The following is a 19,981-nucleotide window of genomic DNA, read 5'->3' on the forward strand; positions in this document are numbered from 1 at the left end:
TCTGTAAATACTTCGGGGTTTTTCATTTTTTTGAAAGTAGACAAAAATCTGTGGGATTTTTTTTCCCCAAGCATTACAAAAACGTGTTTATTTACATGCGAATAAATTTCTTTGATAAAAAGCAACATGCCTATGTGTAATAAATTTTTAACCTTTGAATAATTTTTGTTTATTCAGCTTGTTAAAAGTCCAGTCAAAAAATTTTAACTAACAAAGTAAAAGTCTTTCCTATTACTTGAAATTAACTGGAAAGTATAATTGAAATTAGGGAAACAGACCCGTGAAAGTTTTCATCTGATTTATCTGCTCAAGCCAGTTTTACTAACTTTTGCAGGCCTTCATCACTAAATTCATCAGTAGTGCTTGCTGGGAGAAAACTGCTCTTAGATGAGATGCAACTAAAAGGCTGTTCTTATTTGACTGAAGGGAAGCAATAACAGTAAAAGTATCTGGCACAGGAGGAGGCTGTAACATCTAGACCTGGCTTTGTGGGCCTGAGAATGAGTTTCTGAAGCTGGGTTCCTTGCTTAGGAAGCCCTTTCTAGGATAAAAAAGTTAATTTTAAAAAGTTCTTGAAGAGTTGGTTAATAAGCCTTCCAGCTAAAATATGCCTATTTTAAAAGATCTCCAGCATTAGTTGCTCTTAAATAAGCTCATCTCTTAATCAGACATTCCTAATAAGCCAGTCACTGAATGTGCAAGTGAAAAGAGGTATGAAGACAAACTCATCTACTTTGTAATACAATTAGAAGTGGTCCAGCCAGGACTGCTAGAATTTATGATAGTTTCTAATATTTTATCTTTGGGATATAATTCTGTAGTTTGTCGCTCTAAGGGTAAACTCTTATTCGTTAATTCATAGAAATTAGATCATAAGTTTTGAGACCTTGACGGCTGGGGTTGCTAAAGTATAATATGACACAATCTAGCTTCTACAGATAGAGAATGAATGTTAACGGCTGGGCAAGCGCCCCCGCCTGCTCCTTCAGACACGCTTGTTTCTCCCGCCAAAGTGGCGTCAGGATCAGGTTCTCACCAACCAGAGCCCTGATTGGAGGGCGGGTAGGCACTAGAGCCCATTGGGTGCCAGCGGCGGTCGGGCGGCGGAGGAGCGGGTGAAGCCAAGGCCTTTCTGCCTCACCCGCCCCCACCTCCACCAAAGCGCGCCCCTCCCCCAGCTAAAGGAATGGTCGCCCAGCTCCTGCCCTGCACCCCCTGACCCCAAGGCACGAGGTGCGGCCTCGCCACACGTCCCCAGAGCAGAGGGCAGCACAATTGTCCCCCTGTCCTGATCCATGCACAGGAAGATCCACGCTCCGCAGCGGCCCCCCAAGCCTCCCTGCAACACCCGGTAATGCAATCCACGGGGGCGGGGGAGGCGGCAGCAACAGCGGCGGCGGCGGCGGCGGCGGCAGCAGCAGCACTGCCCCAATCTAGAGACAACCAGAGAGGAGGAAAATGGCTCCGAGCAGGGACCGCCTGCTGCACTTTGGGTTCAAGGCGACAGTGAGTGATAGGGGAAGGGAGTTGGGTGGCTGGGAAGGACATGTGTGCCAGCACAGGCTACCGGGGAAGCGACAAGACTTAGGGGGCTGGGAGGACAAGACAGACAGCTCAAGTGCTTGGTGAGTTGGTGCGTGCTGTTTGCCCGCGGAGGAGAGGAGAGGGGGCTCGGGTGCTGTGTGCAGTTGTCCTGCTTTCTTCTCTCTCACCGGTCGGCGAGCACGCGCACACTCGCATCCGCCCCACAGCCCCTCCCATACATAAATACACAGACACACAGGCACTTCCCTGCCTCTCCTGCTCGCGGTGGGCTTTCCTGCCTTGGAGGCGAGAACGAGCTCGTGCCGCCGCCGCCGCCGCCGCCGCCGCCGCGCTCCGGCTGCTCCCGGGCTGATGGCCGCCGGCTGCGCCCGGGGGTGGGGGAGGGGTGGTCCTGCGCCGCCGCCGCCGCCGCCGCGCGCTCCTCCTCCTCCCCCTCCCCACGCCGTTCCGAGGCCCGGGCGGCTCTGCCCAATGAGGAGCGGCGTTGCTGGTAGGTGGGGAGTGTTTTTGTTTTGGGTTGAAGTTGAGGCTGAGGAGAGAGAAGAGCTAGCGACGAGCAGTCGTCGCCACCACCGCGGGAGGTGGAGGAGGCCCTGCCGGAGTCGAGAGGTCTCGTCTCCCCGCCGACGGCCCCTGCCCGCAGCTCCTCTGCTTCTTCTCGGTGCCGGAACTCCCGGGCCTGCCCGGGGCCCCCAGTCTTTGCACTCCGCACGTCGCAGCGCCCGGCCCCGGCCGCACCCGCCGGCCCCATGAGGAGGGACGTGAACGGAGTGACCAAGAGCAGGTTTGAGGTGTGCGCTTGGAGGGGGCAAGGGTGGCGGGAGGAAGGCGATTCCCTCTCTCGTGCCCCGAAAAATTCGCTCCGCACCGAGCCTCCTCCCTTGTCTGGCGCCGTCACCCCCCGGCCTCTAGGACTGCCAGACTTCTCTCCCCTTTCTCGCGACCCGAAAGCCCAGTGCAGCCCGGCTTCCCTGTTCCTCCCGACCGGTCGCCTCCTGCCTCTTCCACCAGCGGGGCCCCGGCGGGGGATTAGCTCTGGCGCCCTAATTCCCCCTCCCCCCAGTATCACTCAGCTTTCCATTCTTTACACAACCCTTGGCTTGCCTCCCTTCACCGGGCAGAAAAAGCATCACAGCTCCGATCGACCGGAGGGAGCTAGCTTCTTTTCTTTCTGCCACCTTTTTCGTGAAGCGAGGGGGAAATTATGAGCCAGGGGGCTTTTCTCCGAGTTTGAGAGACCTTGGTTAAACTAGGGAAGTGGGGGTGGTAGACTGAGATGATAGAGACGACCACGAGTTTTCGGTGCTGTTTGCTTTGGGTATTGTTCTGATACTTCCTCTTCTTTCCCGTTTAGTCTGTACTTTTGTAGCTCATTGTTTCTGGGAACTCTTAGACGTGTACAGGCTTTGAGATTGGGACGAAGGTCTGAGAGACTTAAAATCCATTAAAGTCTCTTTGTCTCTAAGAACTCCACCTCTGGTGAGAGAGGTTTATAGTAATGGAATTAAGGAATGGGTGAGGAAATAAAACATCCGAAAGCGTCTTTAGAGAGTAGTCAGTGTCAGGAAGTGGTTCCTTTGGGAAGTGAAGTATTGTAGCTACAGGTGAATTACAGTAGTATAGTAATATACGGGAAGGTTTTTTGAGGGGATAAGAAAGAGAAAGAAACTACAGCAAGAAGAGTAAATGTTGCCTGGCCTTTTTTGGCAGAGAATCAGGCTGACCTGGGATCACTCACAGCTCAGTGTACATCTCACTTGGTGTTTTTCTTCATTTCCATTTGAAGGATGAAATTGTAAGACGGTGAGACAGAAGTTTCAGGAAGCTTGCCAGCTAGTTGCAGAGGATGAAATTGTTACCTGAGGTCTGCAGTTTAGTCTATTCCTTGATTTTTTTTTATGCTTATGGGAAAAATATTTTAATTTACCCATAAAGATCAAGACAGGGAGTGTTGGGGAGAGTTTAACTGCAGAGCTACAGTGTTACTGTTGCAGGCCAGGAGTGGAGAAAAATCAAGGAATTGGTCTCCTTAGAGTTTTCATATTTAACTTAATCATGGGAAGAAATTATTATAGTAGATATGTTTTGGTGTTTAATAGAACTTTATGTTGCCCTAGTGTAGAGAGACCCAGTAAACTTAATTTATGATGGTTTCCCATTCAGTACTACTGTAAAAGTCCAGACTGTCATTAAAATTACTGAATAGATATTTAGCAGTTAACAGAAATCTTCAAAGGGAAACCCAAATACTGAAGAATTGAGTGGAGGATGGCCTTTTGCCATTACAGTCAGCTCTTTATCATTTTGATATTCACTTTTAGGTTGTGTGAGTAATTGTTGGAAAGAGTTCTTGGTAGTTTGTGCTTTAAAATTGCATTGCTATATCCTGTTTTTGTAATTATCTTATATTTTAATTTGTAGTTTATCTGTACTGGTGGTACTAAAATAATAAGAAAATGTGTTGCTTTCTTGAGCATGTCTGGGTTTTTTAAATAAATTTATTTATTTTTTATTTATTTTTATTTTTGCCTGTGTTGGGTCTTAGTTGCTGCGCGCGGGCTTTCTCTAGTTGTGGCGAGCGGGGACTACTCTTCATTGTGGTGCGCAGGCTTCTCATTGTGGTTTCTTGTCTTGTTGCAGAGCACAGGGTCTAGGCGCGTGGGCTTCAGTAGTTGCAGCACATGGGCTAGTTTTGGCGCACGGGCTTAGTTGCTCCGCAGCATGTGGGATTTTCCTGGACCAGGGCTTGAACCCGTGTCCCCTGAATTGGCAGGCGGGTTCTTAACTACTGCGCTACCTGGGAAGTCCTGCAAGCATGTCTGTTTACCTTGATTGGTATGTAACTGGAAACTAAAGTTTTCTGAACATGTGTAAGATAAAAAGGGAGGGAAAACTCCTTCTTCTACAGTGTTTATTTGTAAACAAAAAGCTGCTCTTATTATGAATTGACGTGTTCATGCTGAAATACAAATGAGAAGGGTCTGGAAATGATATGTGTTAATCAGTTTCACTGTCTGATGTTTCTTAAAGTCATTTACCCCTTAATGACCTAATTTACAGGTAATAAAACAATAAACTATTTGGTTTCTCATGAAGTAATAAACCTTGCTAATTCATTGAAAACATTTTAAATATTTACTTTCAATGGATAAAAGATGTAGATAAGATAAAGCAGGCTTTTCATATCTAAAATATTTACATCAAATTATTTTTTTAATTCTCAAAAATCACAGGTTTTTAAAGGACTGATAATTTTATGATTGTAAGCAGATAGCTCTGAAAATTTTTGTGAGTGCAGGAAATTTCTATAGCAAATATATAACAACTAATTTCAAATTAGTTATGGTTAATACAAAAAGTGAAAGATTGTTTTCTTGGCCACATTTTTTTTCTGGGCAGAAGATAACTAAAGCTTATCGTTTTTTATTTAATTCTTTAAAATCTTTTTTAGGGAATATTCTGTGTATTATGCTCTTGGATGTTGTAAGTGAAGGCCACACACTTTAAATCTCACACTCAGGGGTAGAGCTGTAGAAAAAAAATTTTTTAAGTTAAAATCAAGGGAGAAGAGTACCTGTTAGGCAGCTATGTAGTGTCCTGTAGAATAGCCAAGTAGATGACTGTTGGATAAAAGAGTTTAAAAAAGATATGGAGGTGTGAAAATTATTGTTGTTCTTTGCTGTATCACTTTGGCATTAAATCTGTACTATGATAACCCTTATAAGTTAACATAATGCGTACTGAATTGTTTTAGTCTTTTAATTGAAATTCATTCAAATACTTTTATATTACTTGCAGTACACTTTGTTTTGTGGCAAATTTTGATAATTTCCTTTCAAATTTAATAATGATTATTAAATACGTCCTGTATGCCAGGTGCACTGAGCTAGATGTTTTACCTTGGTTACTTCTACTTCTCACAATTCTCTTTTGAGGAAAGCTAGGGCCCGAGAAGTATTCAAGTTGCACAGCTAGTACTTTTGGGAGCCAAGATTCCAGTCTGCATTTTTTTTTACTCCACTCTATCATTCTGCTCTGTTTTTAGCATAACATAGCATAAAAGCCCATAAAATGTGTGGAAAAGAGCTTTCCTAAAGTTCTTCATCCAGTATATTTTATTTTGCTTTTGCTATCGGGAGAATACAGCTATCCTTCATTTTAAGTACTGTAGCCAATGCTATCTTAACATAGTGAAATTAATGACAGACACGTGTAAATATCTAAGCTAGCCCTTGAATCCAAGTTTAGATTTTTTTCAGTTAAGACTCTCCACTTGTCTTACTCTTAGTAGCTCCATTATAAGAATGTAGTACTATTGGAGGAAAAAATTCTTATTTGGGTTTATTAAAAAGTATAACTTAAAAAAAAAAGTTATAGTGGTAACATTCACTGACATTCACATACCATTTTACAGTTTAATCAGTGCCTGGAGATGTTAAGACTCACATAGCTAGGAAGTGATGAGTTCCAATTTGGGTATTTTGAATCCCTGTTCATTATTGTTTTTCATTATACCTCACTGCCTCTCTGATAAATCTATAATACTACAGTTTGTATGATTAGGTTGTAATATTTCTTTACCTGCTTCATTTTATTGCTTCAATTTGTCCAAAATAAGAAAAATCATAAACTGTTTTGTGGCAGAAAGAAAATACTGCATTGGGAGTTAAGAGAACTGGATATTAGATAACCTTGATTTTTGTCACCAACTAACTGTAGCTTTGGTCATCTCTTTTCACTTCTGTGGTTTGGTCATTTACCTCCTCTGTAAGAAGAGGGAGTTAGAATCAGTTATTAAGGTTCCTTTTGTTCCAGATCCTATGAATCTGTAATTTTTGAATAAAAGCCGACCTTGGTCCTTTCTTCTGAAATAGCCACTCCAGTATTTTGTTAAAGTTTGTAGGCTCAGTCACACAGTACAGTTAAGACTGCAGTAATGACCCTTTTTCTCCCTTAAGGTTTTATGTTCTAACCTAAAGAACATTATGCATAGTAAATAACCACATTTTCCAAGTTGGTGCATGTGGAAAATGTTATATATGTATTTTCCAGTGGGTGAGAGTTATTTGTGTCACTCTATTTGAAAGGCCTTGCAGTGGGAAAGAGTACTACTAGTAAAACTAAGGAATTTTGTTTTTAATGCTTTAGAGATTGGTTTGAAAGCAATTATCTAACATTACTATAGAAAATCCAAATTAAAAGTCTGGGCTTTTTAGGCCCGTTCAGACAATCTGTCCTTTTTTGAATAGTGTTATTGATATTTCTTTATTGTATAATCATGGGTCCTTTTGAATCACAGTACACTGTATCATGTACTTATATTGTAGTCATTCATTATTTAAAATAAACATATGTTCGTATCTTGCTACAGTATACATAAGATAAACAGTTATGTATTGAAAATTATGCTTTCCATTAAGTCATTAAATTTTTTTAACTTGGCAAAAACTTCATAAGATGTATTGTTGATATTTAATCCTACGTTATAAGATGTAATCTATTTCTTTCTTTTTTTTAAAATAAATTTATTTATTCATTTTTGGCTGTGTTGGGTCTTCGCTGCTGCACGCGGGCTTTCTCTAATTGCGGCGAGCGGGGCTACTCTTCGTTGCGGTGCGCGGGCTTCTCATTGCGGTGGCTTCTCATTGCGGAGCACAGGCTCTAGGCGCACGGGCTTCAGTAGTTGTGGCACGTGGGCTCAGTAGTTGTGGCTCAAGGGCTCTAGAGCACAGGCTCAGTAGTTGTGGTGCACGGGCTTAGTTGCTCCGCGGCATGTGGGATCTTGCCGGACCAGGGCTCAAACCCGTGTCCCCTGCATTGGCAGGCGGATTCTCAACCACTGTGCCACCAGGGAAGCCCCGATGTAATCTGTTTCTACATTGAAGATTTTCATTCATTAAAGAAGTATTTCTGTTAGAAGTATCCACACTTTTAAAGTCATGTCTTCATGTTCTAGGCCTTTTGTCAGTTTTAGCTGTTAGTATTGGTGTTGTTTTTTAATCTTAATTTAAAAAAATCCTTCTATTTTCATCACCAGAGTTGCCTCTTTTCAAATTTTGGTCTCATTTTTCTTCTAAATTAACGAGTACTTGCGTTATTCCTAGCCCTTAGATTACTCTTTCCCAACTGGTGACAGATTGGAAACTAAATTAAAAATTTCAGTAATCTAATACTGTGGTCTTGCAAGGGTATTTTTAGATGTCCAAAATAAAATATTCCATTACACCAGGAAAATCCAAGGGAGGGAGGAAGAAGAAAGAATGCCCTTAAACTGACCAAATTTAGCTGCTTGTGCATAGTTGTCTTTACACTGTTTTCCTATTTAATATCCCAGACTTAGTGAATTCTTAGATCAGACCCCCACCCAAGAATTGCCTCAGAAAAATAAAGGCATCCACCTGTGGTTTTATAGTTTTGTGTCTTAATGCACTTGAACCCATTTGATAAAAGATTTTAACTTAATAGCAACTACAGTAGGTGGTGGTATTGAACTATGCAGTAGTATTTATGCTTGATTCATGTTGCTTTATTATATAACTTTAAAAAGAAAGGTATGTATTCAAATGTAATAAATCCAAAACAGATTTGCATTAGCTTTTGAAGACTATTTCTGTTAAAAGAATGGCTTTGCTGGCTAGTTATTTTCAGCACATATCAAGTAACGATTTAGCAGGCATGTGATTTAAAGCTATAGGTAAGTAACCTGTTTATTCCCAAATCATATTTCCTCCAATTTGATTTTATGATATTCTGTTGGCTTTAATAAGCCTCATATCTGACAGTTGTAATCAGGTGGAAATGTAAGTAATTTAATCCATTTTGCTGTCTTCTAAGTTGCTCTGAGGTAAAAGTCACCTATTAAAACATGGTAGACAAGGATTTAGTCAGTTATGAAACATATATTGGCAATGTCTTCTGTCATTTTTGTCCTTGATCCCAGGAATTTCTAGTAAAACAAGGGAAATAGAACACTGAAAGTAAATAGTAAATTGATCTTATGCATTACTTTGGTGCTAAGACAGAAATCATATCTACTAACAAGGAGGTGAAGGTTGGCAATATATCGAATGCCTGCCCAGTTTTATATAATCAAATGTAAAAGCTATTGTGATATTTGTTGGTGAGTGTAACTTTCTAATTAACTGAAGGATGCAGGCAGATATAATTTCACGATCATTTATTTATTTTTCGATTTATTCTGCTACTTTATTTTCATGTAATATTTCCTACATGACTTAAAAAGAGTTATAAATTAATTATATTTTAACAAGGGTGGATAATTATGGGTACATGCACAGAAAAAACTCAAGAATTCAGAGTCAGACTGTGGTTTATTCCCTACCTTAGAATTTGTAGCCAAGAGTTTCTTTGTTTTTTTCCCCACCAAGAAGAAGTAGATATCTCGGGGACTGAGAAAGTGGGAGATCTTTGCTGACATGAAAAGAGTTCTACTTTCAGAATGGGTTAGAACAACAAGGGGTGCATATACTAACTCTTCACGATCATTTAAAAGTAAAAAATGGAAAAGCATTCTCAGTTTTACTTAAAATTTGCAATAATAAGAATATGCCATAGGTATAGCTATTCTGAGTACTTTTTTTTTTTTAATATATGCAGAATGAGGGTATTTATGTTGCAGGAGGGACAGGCAAAAAGAAAGCAGTAAAATTTCTAGATTAGGGCAGGTTTTTAAATGTAGAGTACCTCTTCTTTTATGCTTCTGTCATCCTTGGTTGACAGTTTAGGCCCTGGAAAGGTCATCGCCAACTGCCTGTATCCTGAATTGCAGTTACCAGCAAAGAGCCAGATTTGTTTTGTTCTTTGTTTTCTTTTTTCCTTTTTTGAGGTGGGTGGGGTGAAGGAAAAAAAAAGAGAAGGGATTTGCAGTTCCTTGAAAATTAACAGTTAAAAAAAAATGTTTCTGAAGAACCTAGGGGCAGGACAGGAATAAAGATGCAGACATAGAGAATGGACTTGAGGACACGGGGAGGGGGAAGGGTAAGCTGGGACGAAGTGAGAGAATGGCATTGACATGTATACACTACCAAATGTAAAATAGATAGCTAGTAGGAAGCAGCCGCATAGCACAGGGAGACCAGCTCGGTGCTTTGTGACCACCTAGAGGGGTGGGATACGGAGGGTGGGAGGGAGACGCAAGAGGGAGGGGATATGGGGATATATGTATATGTATAGCTGATTCACTTTGTTATAAAGCAGAAACTAACATAACAATGTAAAGCAATTATACTCCAATAAAGATGTTAAAAAAAAAAGAAAATTAACAATTTAATGTTAACTATAAATGTTAGCTGCAAGGTTTTCCAGAGTTCTCTGTTAGAATATGTTATCCATTTTTTGTCATCTTATTTTTTGAACCAGATCATCTATGTACTTTAATGTTCTAATTTTGAAATTAATTTGAGTAAGGAGAGGATGGAAACATTAAGATGGGACTTCCCTGGTGGCGCAGTGGTTAAGAATCCTCCTGCCAATGCAGGGGACACGGGTTCGAGCCCTGGTCTGGGAAGATCCCACATGCCGCAGAGCAACTAAATCCGTGTGCCACAACTACTGAGCCTGTGCTCTAGAGCCCGTGAGCCACAACTGCTGAGCCCACGTGCCACAACTGCTGAAGCCCACGCGCCTGGAGCCTGTGCTCCGCAACAAGAGAAGTCACCACAATGAGTAGCCCGCGCACCGCAATGAAGAGTAGCCCTGCTCACCGCAACTAGGGAAAGCCCGCGTGCAGCAACAAAGACGCACTGCACACAAAAAATAAGATAAAATAAATTAATTAATTTAAGAAAAAGAAAATGAAAACGTTAAGATGATGTCTTTAGGATTTTACAGGGAGAAATAACTTCTGAACTATGAAGTACACGTGTATGTATTTTACATACACATGCACGTGTGTATCTATGTGACCTTGGGTAAATTGCCTTTCTGGACCCCACTGTCTGAACTCTAAGGTTCCTTCTCACATGGAAATTCTGTGATTCTCTGTAAATAAATCCCCCAACTTGCTGTGAGTTAGATATTAGATATTCAGTTTATTGCCAGTGTTCTTACATTTCTTTGTTTTTAACTGCTGGTAAACACAAAACACTTAGCCTTTGTGACCTGAACCTATATTCTGCTTTCGATTCCTGCTTGTTTTTGCCCTGAATTTTGATAAAAATGGAGGTGGGCACTGGCAAAAGAAAAAGACAAAAAGTATGGTATATGTATATACCACAAGTACATGTAAACCATATGTACATGTATATGTATATACAGCTATGGTGTATCTGTCCAAATGACCTTTGCCAAGGGAGTGAGGAATGGATATGATTGTGTGATATCCTGGAGTTTAGGGTGTTATGATTCAATTTTTAATATTTATGGAATTTATGTATTTATATATAGAGAACCTATTTAAGAGCATTAGCTTTGAAGTCTGAGTTTGAACCCTGGCTTGGAAAAAGTGTATTATAAAGGAAAGAATGTAACTAATGATCTCTTTTCATCTGATTCAATTTTATATATCAGGTTTATTGAACAGGAACATCTATGAATTTTAACCAATGTAGTTGAACAGTAATTAACAGTGTTTCAATTTGGAGTTTATACTGTAACCATTATTGCATTCATTGTTAGGCAAATGTGGATATATGTCTCCTAAGGTGAGAATCTGGAACTAAATTGTAAGTTGACATTTAAAACAGTCAGCTTTTACCCCAGAAACTGGTCATTCTTCCGTCTCTGATTTGTAGAAAATAAAGCTGTGGCATGACTGAACATGGACAAGTAAATAGAGATGCATTTATTTTTTTAAAAGAGCACTGCATTGCTAATACCCTTTCCCCACACTCATCCTTATCAGTTTATTTGGAAAATTATTTACATGTCCTTCATGTAAAGACACTCATGTTGCAAAAATCACGTCATAACTTACTTCTGCAACCCATTTGTAGGAAGGAAACATGATATATTTTGGAAGTATCCTTGGATAAGTTAAAGCATTTATTTAATAATGTAACTTTCCTAACATTATCATGCATGGTAACTTCTGGAAGATAAAGGACTTAATATTCAGTGTTCTTAGTCACAGCTGACTGGAGTTATACAAAAACAGCTTCCCAAATCTAGATCTACACAACAACAAAAAATGCAGTTTTACTGAGGTCAACACGTTCCTTAAGAAAGAATAATTGTATTTAGATTTTTTGCCTCAGAAGGTGGATTATAGGCCCTAAATGACATAAATTTCTTGTGAGCACGTCAGTTTCTGGTCCAGACACAAAAGTTTGGCCTAAATATAGGAATCAAGAACTCAAGGGGCCTAATGTTGACAGTACTGTGAACTCAAACTGAACACTGGGGAAAACCACTTACTTCTCTGTCTTTACAGCTCTAAAATAAGATTTCCAATATCTATTTCCCTATCTTAATACAAACTGGATTAATGTTAAAGATTAAACTTAATATAATGTTTTATGCCAATTATACCTCAATAGAAACAAAAAAGATTAAACCTAAAACCTCTACTACTCCCTGAGTTAAATGGATATTATTAAGGAGGAATAAATGAAACTAAATTTAATTTATGGCAACTGAATTCCATAGTAGAGATAAATAAGTAACAACCTGAATGTCTAATCAGAATCACCAGTGAAGTTTTTTGTACAATACTAATCCCTTGAAACACTGGGATAAAGGGTCACAAGTTAACTTGTATTTGCACCCTGAACTCCACGGGGAAATCAATTTACATACCATAGATTTGCCATTATAAAACCAATATCTCTTCGTAAGTTTCTATCCTATCCTAGATGTTTTAGCCCTAGAAACAAGAGCAATATCTAATGTATAGCACCTAAAATATAGTTATTTTACAACTTGTACATTTTATGTGAATCAGATACATTCAGTTTTACTAATGAAACCACCACACCACACTACAGCCTCTCAAACTACCAAGAACAAATATGTCTGGGAACTCAGCAAAGCTTATCTGACCTTGTCCGGGGCACAGAAAATCTCAGTATAGAAAACCAGGGTGGGCTTCCCTGGTGGCGCAGTGGTTAAGAATCCGCCTGCCAATGCAGGGGACACGGGTTCGAGCCCTGGTCCGGGAAGATCCCACATGCCGCGGAGCCACTAAGCCCGTGTGCTACAACTACTGAGCCTGAGCTCTAGAGCCCGCGAGCCGCAACTACTTAAGCCCGCGCGCCTAGAGCCCGTGCTCCGCAACAAGAGAAGCCACCGCAGTGAGAAGCCCTCACACCTCAACAAAGAGTAGCCCCCGCTTGCTGCAACTAGAGAAAGCCCCCGCGCAGCAACTAATACCCAACACAGCTAAAAATAAATAAATAAAATATATAAATTAAAAAGAAAAAGAAAACCAGGGCATGGTATTGATAGGAGTTCAGTTCTGTTCAAATTTTATTTAGCACCAATATGTGTCAGATATTGATAGCTGTTAGAGGTACAAAGCTGCTCCAAAGCATTGTCTTTTCCTCAGGGAGTTTGTAGTCTAGTTAAGAAGAAAACTGCATGAGAAAAATAATTTAGTGGGTTCTGGTAAATGCAGTGATAGCTATATGGGTGCATGATAAGAACCAATTTCATGAAAAGCATTCACACTTTCTGTGATCCTCATACTGCTTATATGAGATGCATTACATTTTATTTAGTGCTTTTAAAAGAAAACAAAATCCATTGAGGCTGCTTTTAAAAAATATTAGCACTATACTGTCAGGTGTAAGAATTTATTTTTTAAATAAATTTATTTTTTATTTATTTATTTTTGGCTGCATTGGGTCTTCGTTGCTGCACGCGGGCTTTCTCTAGTTGCGGCGAGTGGGGGCTACTCTTCGTTGTGATGCGTGGGCTTCTCCTTGCAGTGGCTTCTCTGGTTGCGGAGCATGGGCTTTAGGTGCGCGGGCATCAGTAGTTGTGGCACGTGGGCTCAGCAGCTGTGGCTTGCGGGCTCTAGAGCGCAGGCTTAGCAGTTGTGGCGCACCAGCTTAGTTGCTCCGCGGCATGTGGGATCTTCCCAGACCAGGGCTCGAACCCGTGTCCCCTGCATTGGCAGGTGGACTCTCAACCACTGTGCCACCAGGGAAGTCCAAAATTTATTTTAAAAAGTACAGGTATGAATTACTTATACTTATCTGTACCAGGGACAACCAAGGGAAAAGAGGCATGTTTTCATTAGTAATTTCTTTGGTTTTGCTGGTACATCTTTAGGGAAACAAAACAGTGGGACTACTAATGATAGAGCTAATCAGAGTAACTGCTCTTCTCTAAAGCTGGACATTTCTCAGAGATGTAAGCAGAAATTAAACAGGGTTAGAAGAAGAGTAACAGGAAAGTAACACTTTCACCAGTAATTCCAGGAATTAATTATAGAGTAGGTAGTTATACACATATTGTTCCATTTGTTTTTTTTTTTTTTTTAATTTTATTTATTTATTTATGGCTGTGTTGGGTCTTCGTTTCTGTGCTAGGGCTTTCTCCAGTTGTGGCAAGTGGGGGCCACTCTTCATCGCAGTGCGCGGGCCTCTCACTACCGCGGCCTCTCTCGTTGCGGAGCACAGGCTCCAGACGCGCAGGCTCAGCAATTGTGGCTCACGGGCCCAGCCGCTCCGCGGCATGTGGGATCTTCCGGGACCAGGGCTCGAACCCGTGTCCCCTGCATTGGCAGGTGGATTCTCAACCACTGCGCCACCAGGGAGGCCCGTTCCATTTGTTTTTAAAGCAAAGAATAAATTTTGTTAAGGAATTTATGAATGACTGAATAATACTGACCCTCACGTATGGAGGGCATCCTGCTAACCTTCCTTCAGTAGGACAGATATTTTGAACTGCCTTAAATAACCACTTAATATAGTGTTTTACACATTAAAGAACATGTTCCCATTTATGATTTCATTTGAACTTAAAAAAAAATCTTGTATGTTAGGTAGGGGATATTTTTCTGCTATTTTATAGGTAAGAAAGCAGATGCTCTGGAAGGCTGTTATTTTACCAACATTAAATAGCTAAGTAGAAAAGCCAGAACTTTAATCCAGTTGACTTGAAGTTTCTTATACTTGCCTCTAGGGCATGCTGACTGAGAATTTTTTTTTGCTTACTTTCTTTCTCTTTCTTTCTTTCTTTCATTGGAGTATAATTGCTTTACAATGTTGTGTTAGTTTCTGCTGTACAGTGAAGTGAATCAGCTGAGAATGGGTTTTTTTTAATTTTATTAAAAACTTTTTATTTTTAATTTATTTTTTATTTTTATTTTTGGCTGTGTTGGGTCTTTGTTGCTGTGCGCGGGCTTTCTCTGGTTGCGGCGAGCGGGGCTACTCTTCGTTGCGGTGTGCGGGCTTCTCATTGCAGTGGCTTCTCTTGTTGTGGAGCACGGGCTCTAGGCGCACAGGCTTCAGTAGTTGTGGCACATGGGCTCAGTAGTTGTGGCTCGTGAGCTCTAGAGCGCGGGCTCAGTAGTTGTGGCTCATTGGCTTAGTTGCTCCGTGGCATGTGGGATCATCCCAGGCCAGGGCTCCAACCCATGTCCCCTGCATTGGCAGGCGGATTCTTAACCACTGCACCACCAGGGAAGCCCTGAGAATGGGTTGTTGTAAACAATATACCCATTGTTATTCTTTTGATCCATAGCAAGTATTCATAAGATGTTTGGTTAGGGTTGATTAACACTTGAGTTTGTGGTGAAAGAATTGAGCAAAGTTAATTTTGTGGGGACTGCAAAACATGGGCATTGAACCTGTACTTTGGCTTACTACAACTTAAGTAACTCTTAAACAGCCATGAACAAATATTCTGGATAAATCATGCCAAGTTGTAAATTCCTTTCAGATACCTATGTAATAAATTACATTTGTAGCAAAAGCTGTTAGTGTATCATTCATATGTTGAATAAAACTGATTTGATTACCTTCTTTACTATAATTCTTCCTCATGAAGACTAGGAGTGAGATACTAAAAGTTTTATAATAAGTATTTGTAGAATCTTGAATATAAGTTTATAAGGCTTCATGTTCAGCCTCTTTGCAAGTTTTGCTCTTAGGCTTGATGTATAAAGTCTGGGCAGCATTTTACTCTATCATACTATATTATTAAAGATGAAAGGTAGCAATATACCACTGTTGAGTGAAAAATAATAAACATTTAGGATATAGTATTTTATGAATAAACAGACATGTCTAGATAAAAGATCAAGTAGGTTTAGTAGAATAAAAAAATTTTAATATCAGAAAGAATACCAAGAAACAATATTACCATCTTCTAGAGTGTTTAAATTATTTATTTCAATAATTTGAAATTTGCATTAAAAATGATCCCATCCATAAAATGCAAGGTGTTCTGGAGTTATGGCCAAGATCTATCTGACCCTTCTAATAGCTATCAAATATATAGTCATATGAAGTGTGTGATAATTCACTACATTACCTTTTTAGTCTTGACTATACTGTATACCAACCTAGGATCCAGTTTTATTTTTCTATGCTTTACATGTTCTGGCTGTTGTCAAGTGACTGGGGTCTTGTCGGTATTTCCAATAACGATATTGTTTCAGAGATGAATTAACAGAATGAAAAACTACAGGATTCAATTCAACATTAGGCTGGGAACCAGGGGAGAATATATATGCTCCACATTATCCTTTTTATTTTTTTAACATCTTTATTGGGGTATAAATGCTTTGCAGTGGTGTGTTAGTTTCTGCTTTATAGCAAAGTGAATCAGCTATACATATACATATATCCCCATATGTCCTCCCTCTTGGCGTCTCCCTCCCACCCTCCCTATCCCACCCCTCTAGGTGGTCACAAAGCACCGAGCTGGTCTCCCTGTGCTATGCGGTTGCTTCCCACTAGCTAGCTATTTTACATTTGGTAGTGTATATATGTCCATGCCACTCCACATTATCTTAATTGGAAAGAATGTTTTTCTCTTGTGGAATTAGGCCTGGATACACATTCAGGTTGAAGGTGCATAGCCAGCCAAATAGTATTTGTAAGTAGTTGTTTTGCTTAACGCCAGTGGTACTGAAAAGGAAATGATCAAATTGAAATCTAAGTAAAACTTAACCAAGAATTAGCTCAGTAAACTTTCTTGTAGCTTTTATTTACTGCGGCTGAGTTGGACTATGGCTTATTAAATGGCATGCAATCTCCGTGAAGTGTACCATTATTTTAGACAAAGTCAGTTTTAGCATCATCCGCTTTGGTTGTCCTAAAGTAGCCTCAGATCTCTCAGTTTAATGTGTTTCAGGGACGTGTCTTTCTTCTGCCCACTTCTATTTTGCAAAAATAAGACAGTTATAGGCCTATGGTTTAATTTGGGACTGGTAATGTGGGTTAAATTAAGTTGTTGCTTTAGTATTTGTTCTTGGAAGAGAAGTTAAATTATAATTTACTATGCACCTTAAAGTGAGTTTCAAGTGAAAAGCAATTCCTCCATCTCTCTATTCTCTAGAAGAACAATTGTTAATTGTTTAATATGTATCCTTTTTAAAATTATGTATCTATTTAATATGTATGGATATGTTCACATTTTATGAACAAACAAAATTATGCTGGACATACGGTTTAGAAACTCGCTTTTTTCTTTTAAAAAATTATAGTCAGTTTTAATTTACCTAAGAAATACGTGGATACATTTTTATTTAAAAATTAAAACATTTTGAGTATGATAATTCCTTTTTATACTGCCCATAATCCTGATCCTCTTCACCTAAAGAGATAAGGGCCAGATAAACAACAAGATCCTACTGTGTAGCACAGAGAACTATATTCAATATCCTATGATAAACCAAAATGGAAAAGAATTAAAAAAAGAAGAATGTATGTATATGTATAACATATACACATTGCTGTACAGCAGTAACTAACACAACATTGTAAATCAACTATACTTCAATAAAAAATTAATTAATTAATTTAAAAAGGGGGAAACCAAAAAAAAAAGAGAGAGAGATAAGGACCAGTTTTAAATTTGATGAGTGTCCTTGGAAGTCTTTTTCTGTGCTTTTACATAGCCTTAGTTTTCTGTGTGTGTGTTTATGTAAGTTGCCTCATACTGTATCTGGCATTCGGAAATTTTAACTACGATATGTCTTAGAGGTCTGTTAGATATATTTCTTTTCACAGTTACATAATATTCTATTAAATGAATATTCTAGTTTGTATAGCTAGCTATTAATTAACCTTTAGGTTTTCTCCTTTGCATTACAAACACAAATGCAATGAATGTTCTTATATATGTGCAAGTGTTCCTTTATGTTAAATACCAAGAAGAGGGTTTTATCAGATATTGTCAAATTGCCTTCCTAATTTATGTTTTAGCCCATAGTGTGTGAGTGAACTTGTTTCTCCACATCTTTACCAACATGTGATATTTCCCAACTTTAAAATTTTTCAGTGATAGAAGGAAAATTGTGTTTTATTGTATTTTGTATTTCCCTCATTACTACTGAAGTTGAGTATCTTTAGTCTTCATGTTTTATTGATCTCATGTATTTCTTCCATAAGAAAGAAATTTTTCTTTCTTGCTTATTTTATCCTTTGTTAAGTTTTAAAAATTAGGTCGTGCCTTTTTTTTGTTTGTTTTTTGTTTTTTAATCCCTTTAGGCATTCTATATATTGGATACTAACCCTTTGTGTACCCATGTATTTGCAAAGGTTTTCATTGAATGGGCTTGTCTCAGTGTTTCTTGGTGTTTATTTTAAAAAGGGTCTCCTATCCCAAGATCATAAATATTCTTCCATATCTTGCTATATTAATTTTTGTAAAATCTAAGTTTTTAACCTACCTAGAGCTTATTATATAAGGTAGAGTTTTAACTGAATTTTCCCACATATTGATAGTTCATCTTCTCCCCACTGGTTTTGAAATGCCATTTCTGTCATAAAACCAATTAACTGAATTCAAAGGTCTGTTTTGAACTGTGTTCTGTTTCTTTCATCTATTTTTTTATCGCCAGTACCACAATTTTAATTAATTGGTTTTATACATTAATATGAAGGAATTTATATAATATTTTCCTTCCCGTTCAAAAATATGATAGGGAGTTCTTCCTTTAAGATCTTAACACAGTTTGGGTTTCCCTGGTGGTGCAGTGGTTAAGAATCCGCCTGCCAATGCAGGTGACACGGGTTTGAGCCCTGGTTCGGGAAGATCCCCCATGCCGCGGAGCAACTAAGCCCGTGAGCCACAACTACTGAGCATGCGCTCTAGAGCCCGCATGCTGCAACTACTGCAGACCGCGCGCCTAGAGCCCGTGCTCCACAACAAGAGAAGCCACCGCAGTGAGAAGCCCGAGCACTGCAACTAAGAGTAGCCCCCACTCGCCACAACTAGAGAAAGCCCGCGCACAGCAACGAGGACCCAACGCAGCCAAAAATGAATAAATAAATAAATTAAAAAAAAAAAAAAGATCTTACACAGTTTTCCTTTTATTTCTGCAAACTTTATAGTTCTTGAAGTTATTACAAATGGGCTTCTTTTTCCTGTTACAATTTTTTCTTTTTCTTCCTTTTTTTTACATTTTCTAATGATTAATTTATTCAGCAAATATTTGAGCACTTTCTATGTGCCAGATATTGTTATAGATGCTGAGGGTATAAAAGTGGACAGAACACAAAATCCTGCCCAAATGGAGTTTAAAATTTAGTGAAGGGAAATGGACATGAAACAGATAAAAAAGTAAATGCGTAATGTGTCTGATGGTGATAAGTGCTATGGACAGAAATGAGGGACAGGAAAAAGAGGAAGGGTGGTGGGCGTGGTTCATATTTTACATAGAATGGTTAAGGAAGACCTCACTGGTGGTTAACATTTGAGCAGACTTAAAGAAATGATGGAGCAAACCCTTACAGGCAAAGGAATACAAAAATGAAGGTGGGAGTGTGCTTGATGTATTCCAGAAACAGAGTGAACAGGTGAGTCACTGTGGCCAGATCATGGTGAGGTTGGGTAACTGTGGTAGGGAAGAGGTCAGAGAGTTATGAGTCGGGGGTCGGGGTGGGGTGGGGAGTGGGGAGCATGGGAGAGCAGGGTAGGTCATAAATGGACTTATTGGCCATTTTGCGCTCTGGATTTTATTCTGACAAGGGAAGCCGTAGGGATTTTTGAACAGAAGAGGAACATTCAGGCTTTGAAAGGATCACTCTTGCTTTGTAGAGAAGTAGTATATATATAACTTGTGTTAAAGGTTCTTGGAGTAATTCAGAAAAGTAATAGTGGTATCTTGTATGAAGTTGATTGTGATGGAGGTGTAAGAAGTAATTGGATCCTGGATATATTTTAAAGGTAGAAATGATAGGATTTACTGTCATTAGGAAGCTATAAAGTTGGTGTATTGATTTTTGTGTATTCATTTTTGTGTCCAGTTAACATGCTCCGAGCTACAAATAGTAGAAAACCCTCTTAGTGGCTTAAAGAA

General features: G+C 39.4%; 1 protein-coding gene across 4 annotated transcripts in view; it reads left to right on the forward strand.

Moving 5' to 3' along the window:
• Window positions 1-2,073: 2,073 nt before the first annotated feature.
• The window catches only part of FBXL20 (F-box and leucine rich repeat protein 20), a 114,909-nt gene continuing 97,001 nt past the window's right edge, over window positions 2,074-19,981 (forward strand). For all 4 annotated transcript variants that reach the window (XR_009698191.1, XR_009698190.1, XM_061174857.1 and 1 more), the window contains exon 1: window positions 2,074-2,336. Coding sequence is in view for 2 of the 4 variants with exons in the window: in XM_061174857.1 (XP_061030840.1) it covers window positions 2,295-2,336 (42 nt within the window). In the remaining 2 variants the exon portion in view is untranslated. The remainder of the gene's footprint in view (window positions 2,337-19,981) is intronic.

This window comes from Eubalaena glacialis, chromosome 19, assembly GCF_028564815.1.
Source record: "Eubalaena glacialis isolate mEubGla1 chromosome 19, mEubGla1.1.hap2.+ XY, whole genome shotgun sequence".
Taxonomy (NCBI): Eukaryota; Metazoa; Chordata; class Mammalia; order Artiodactyla; family Balaenidae; genus Eubalaena; species Eubalaena glacialis.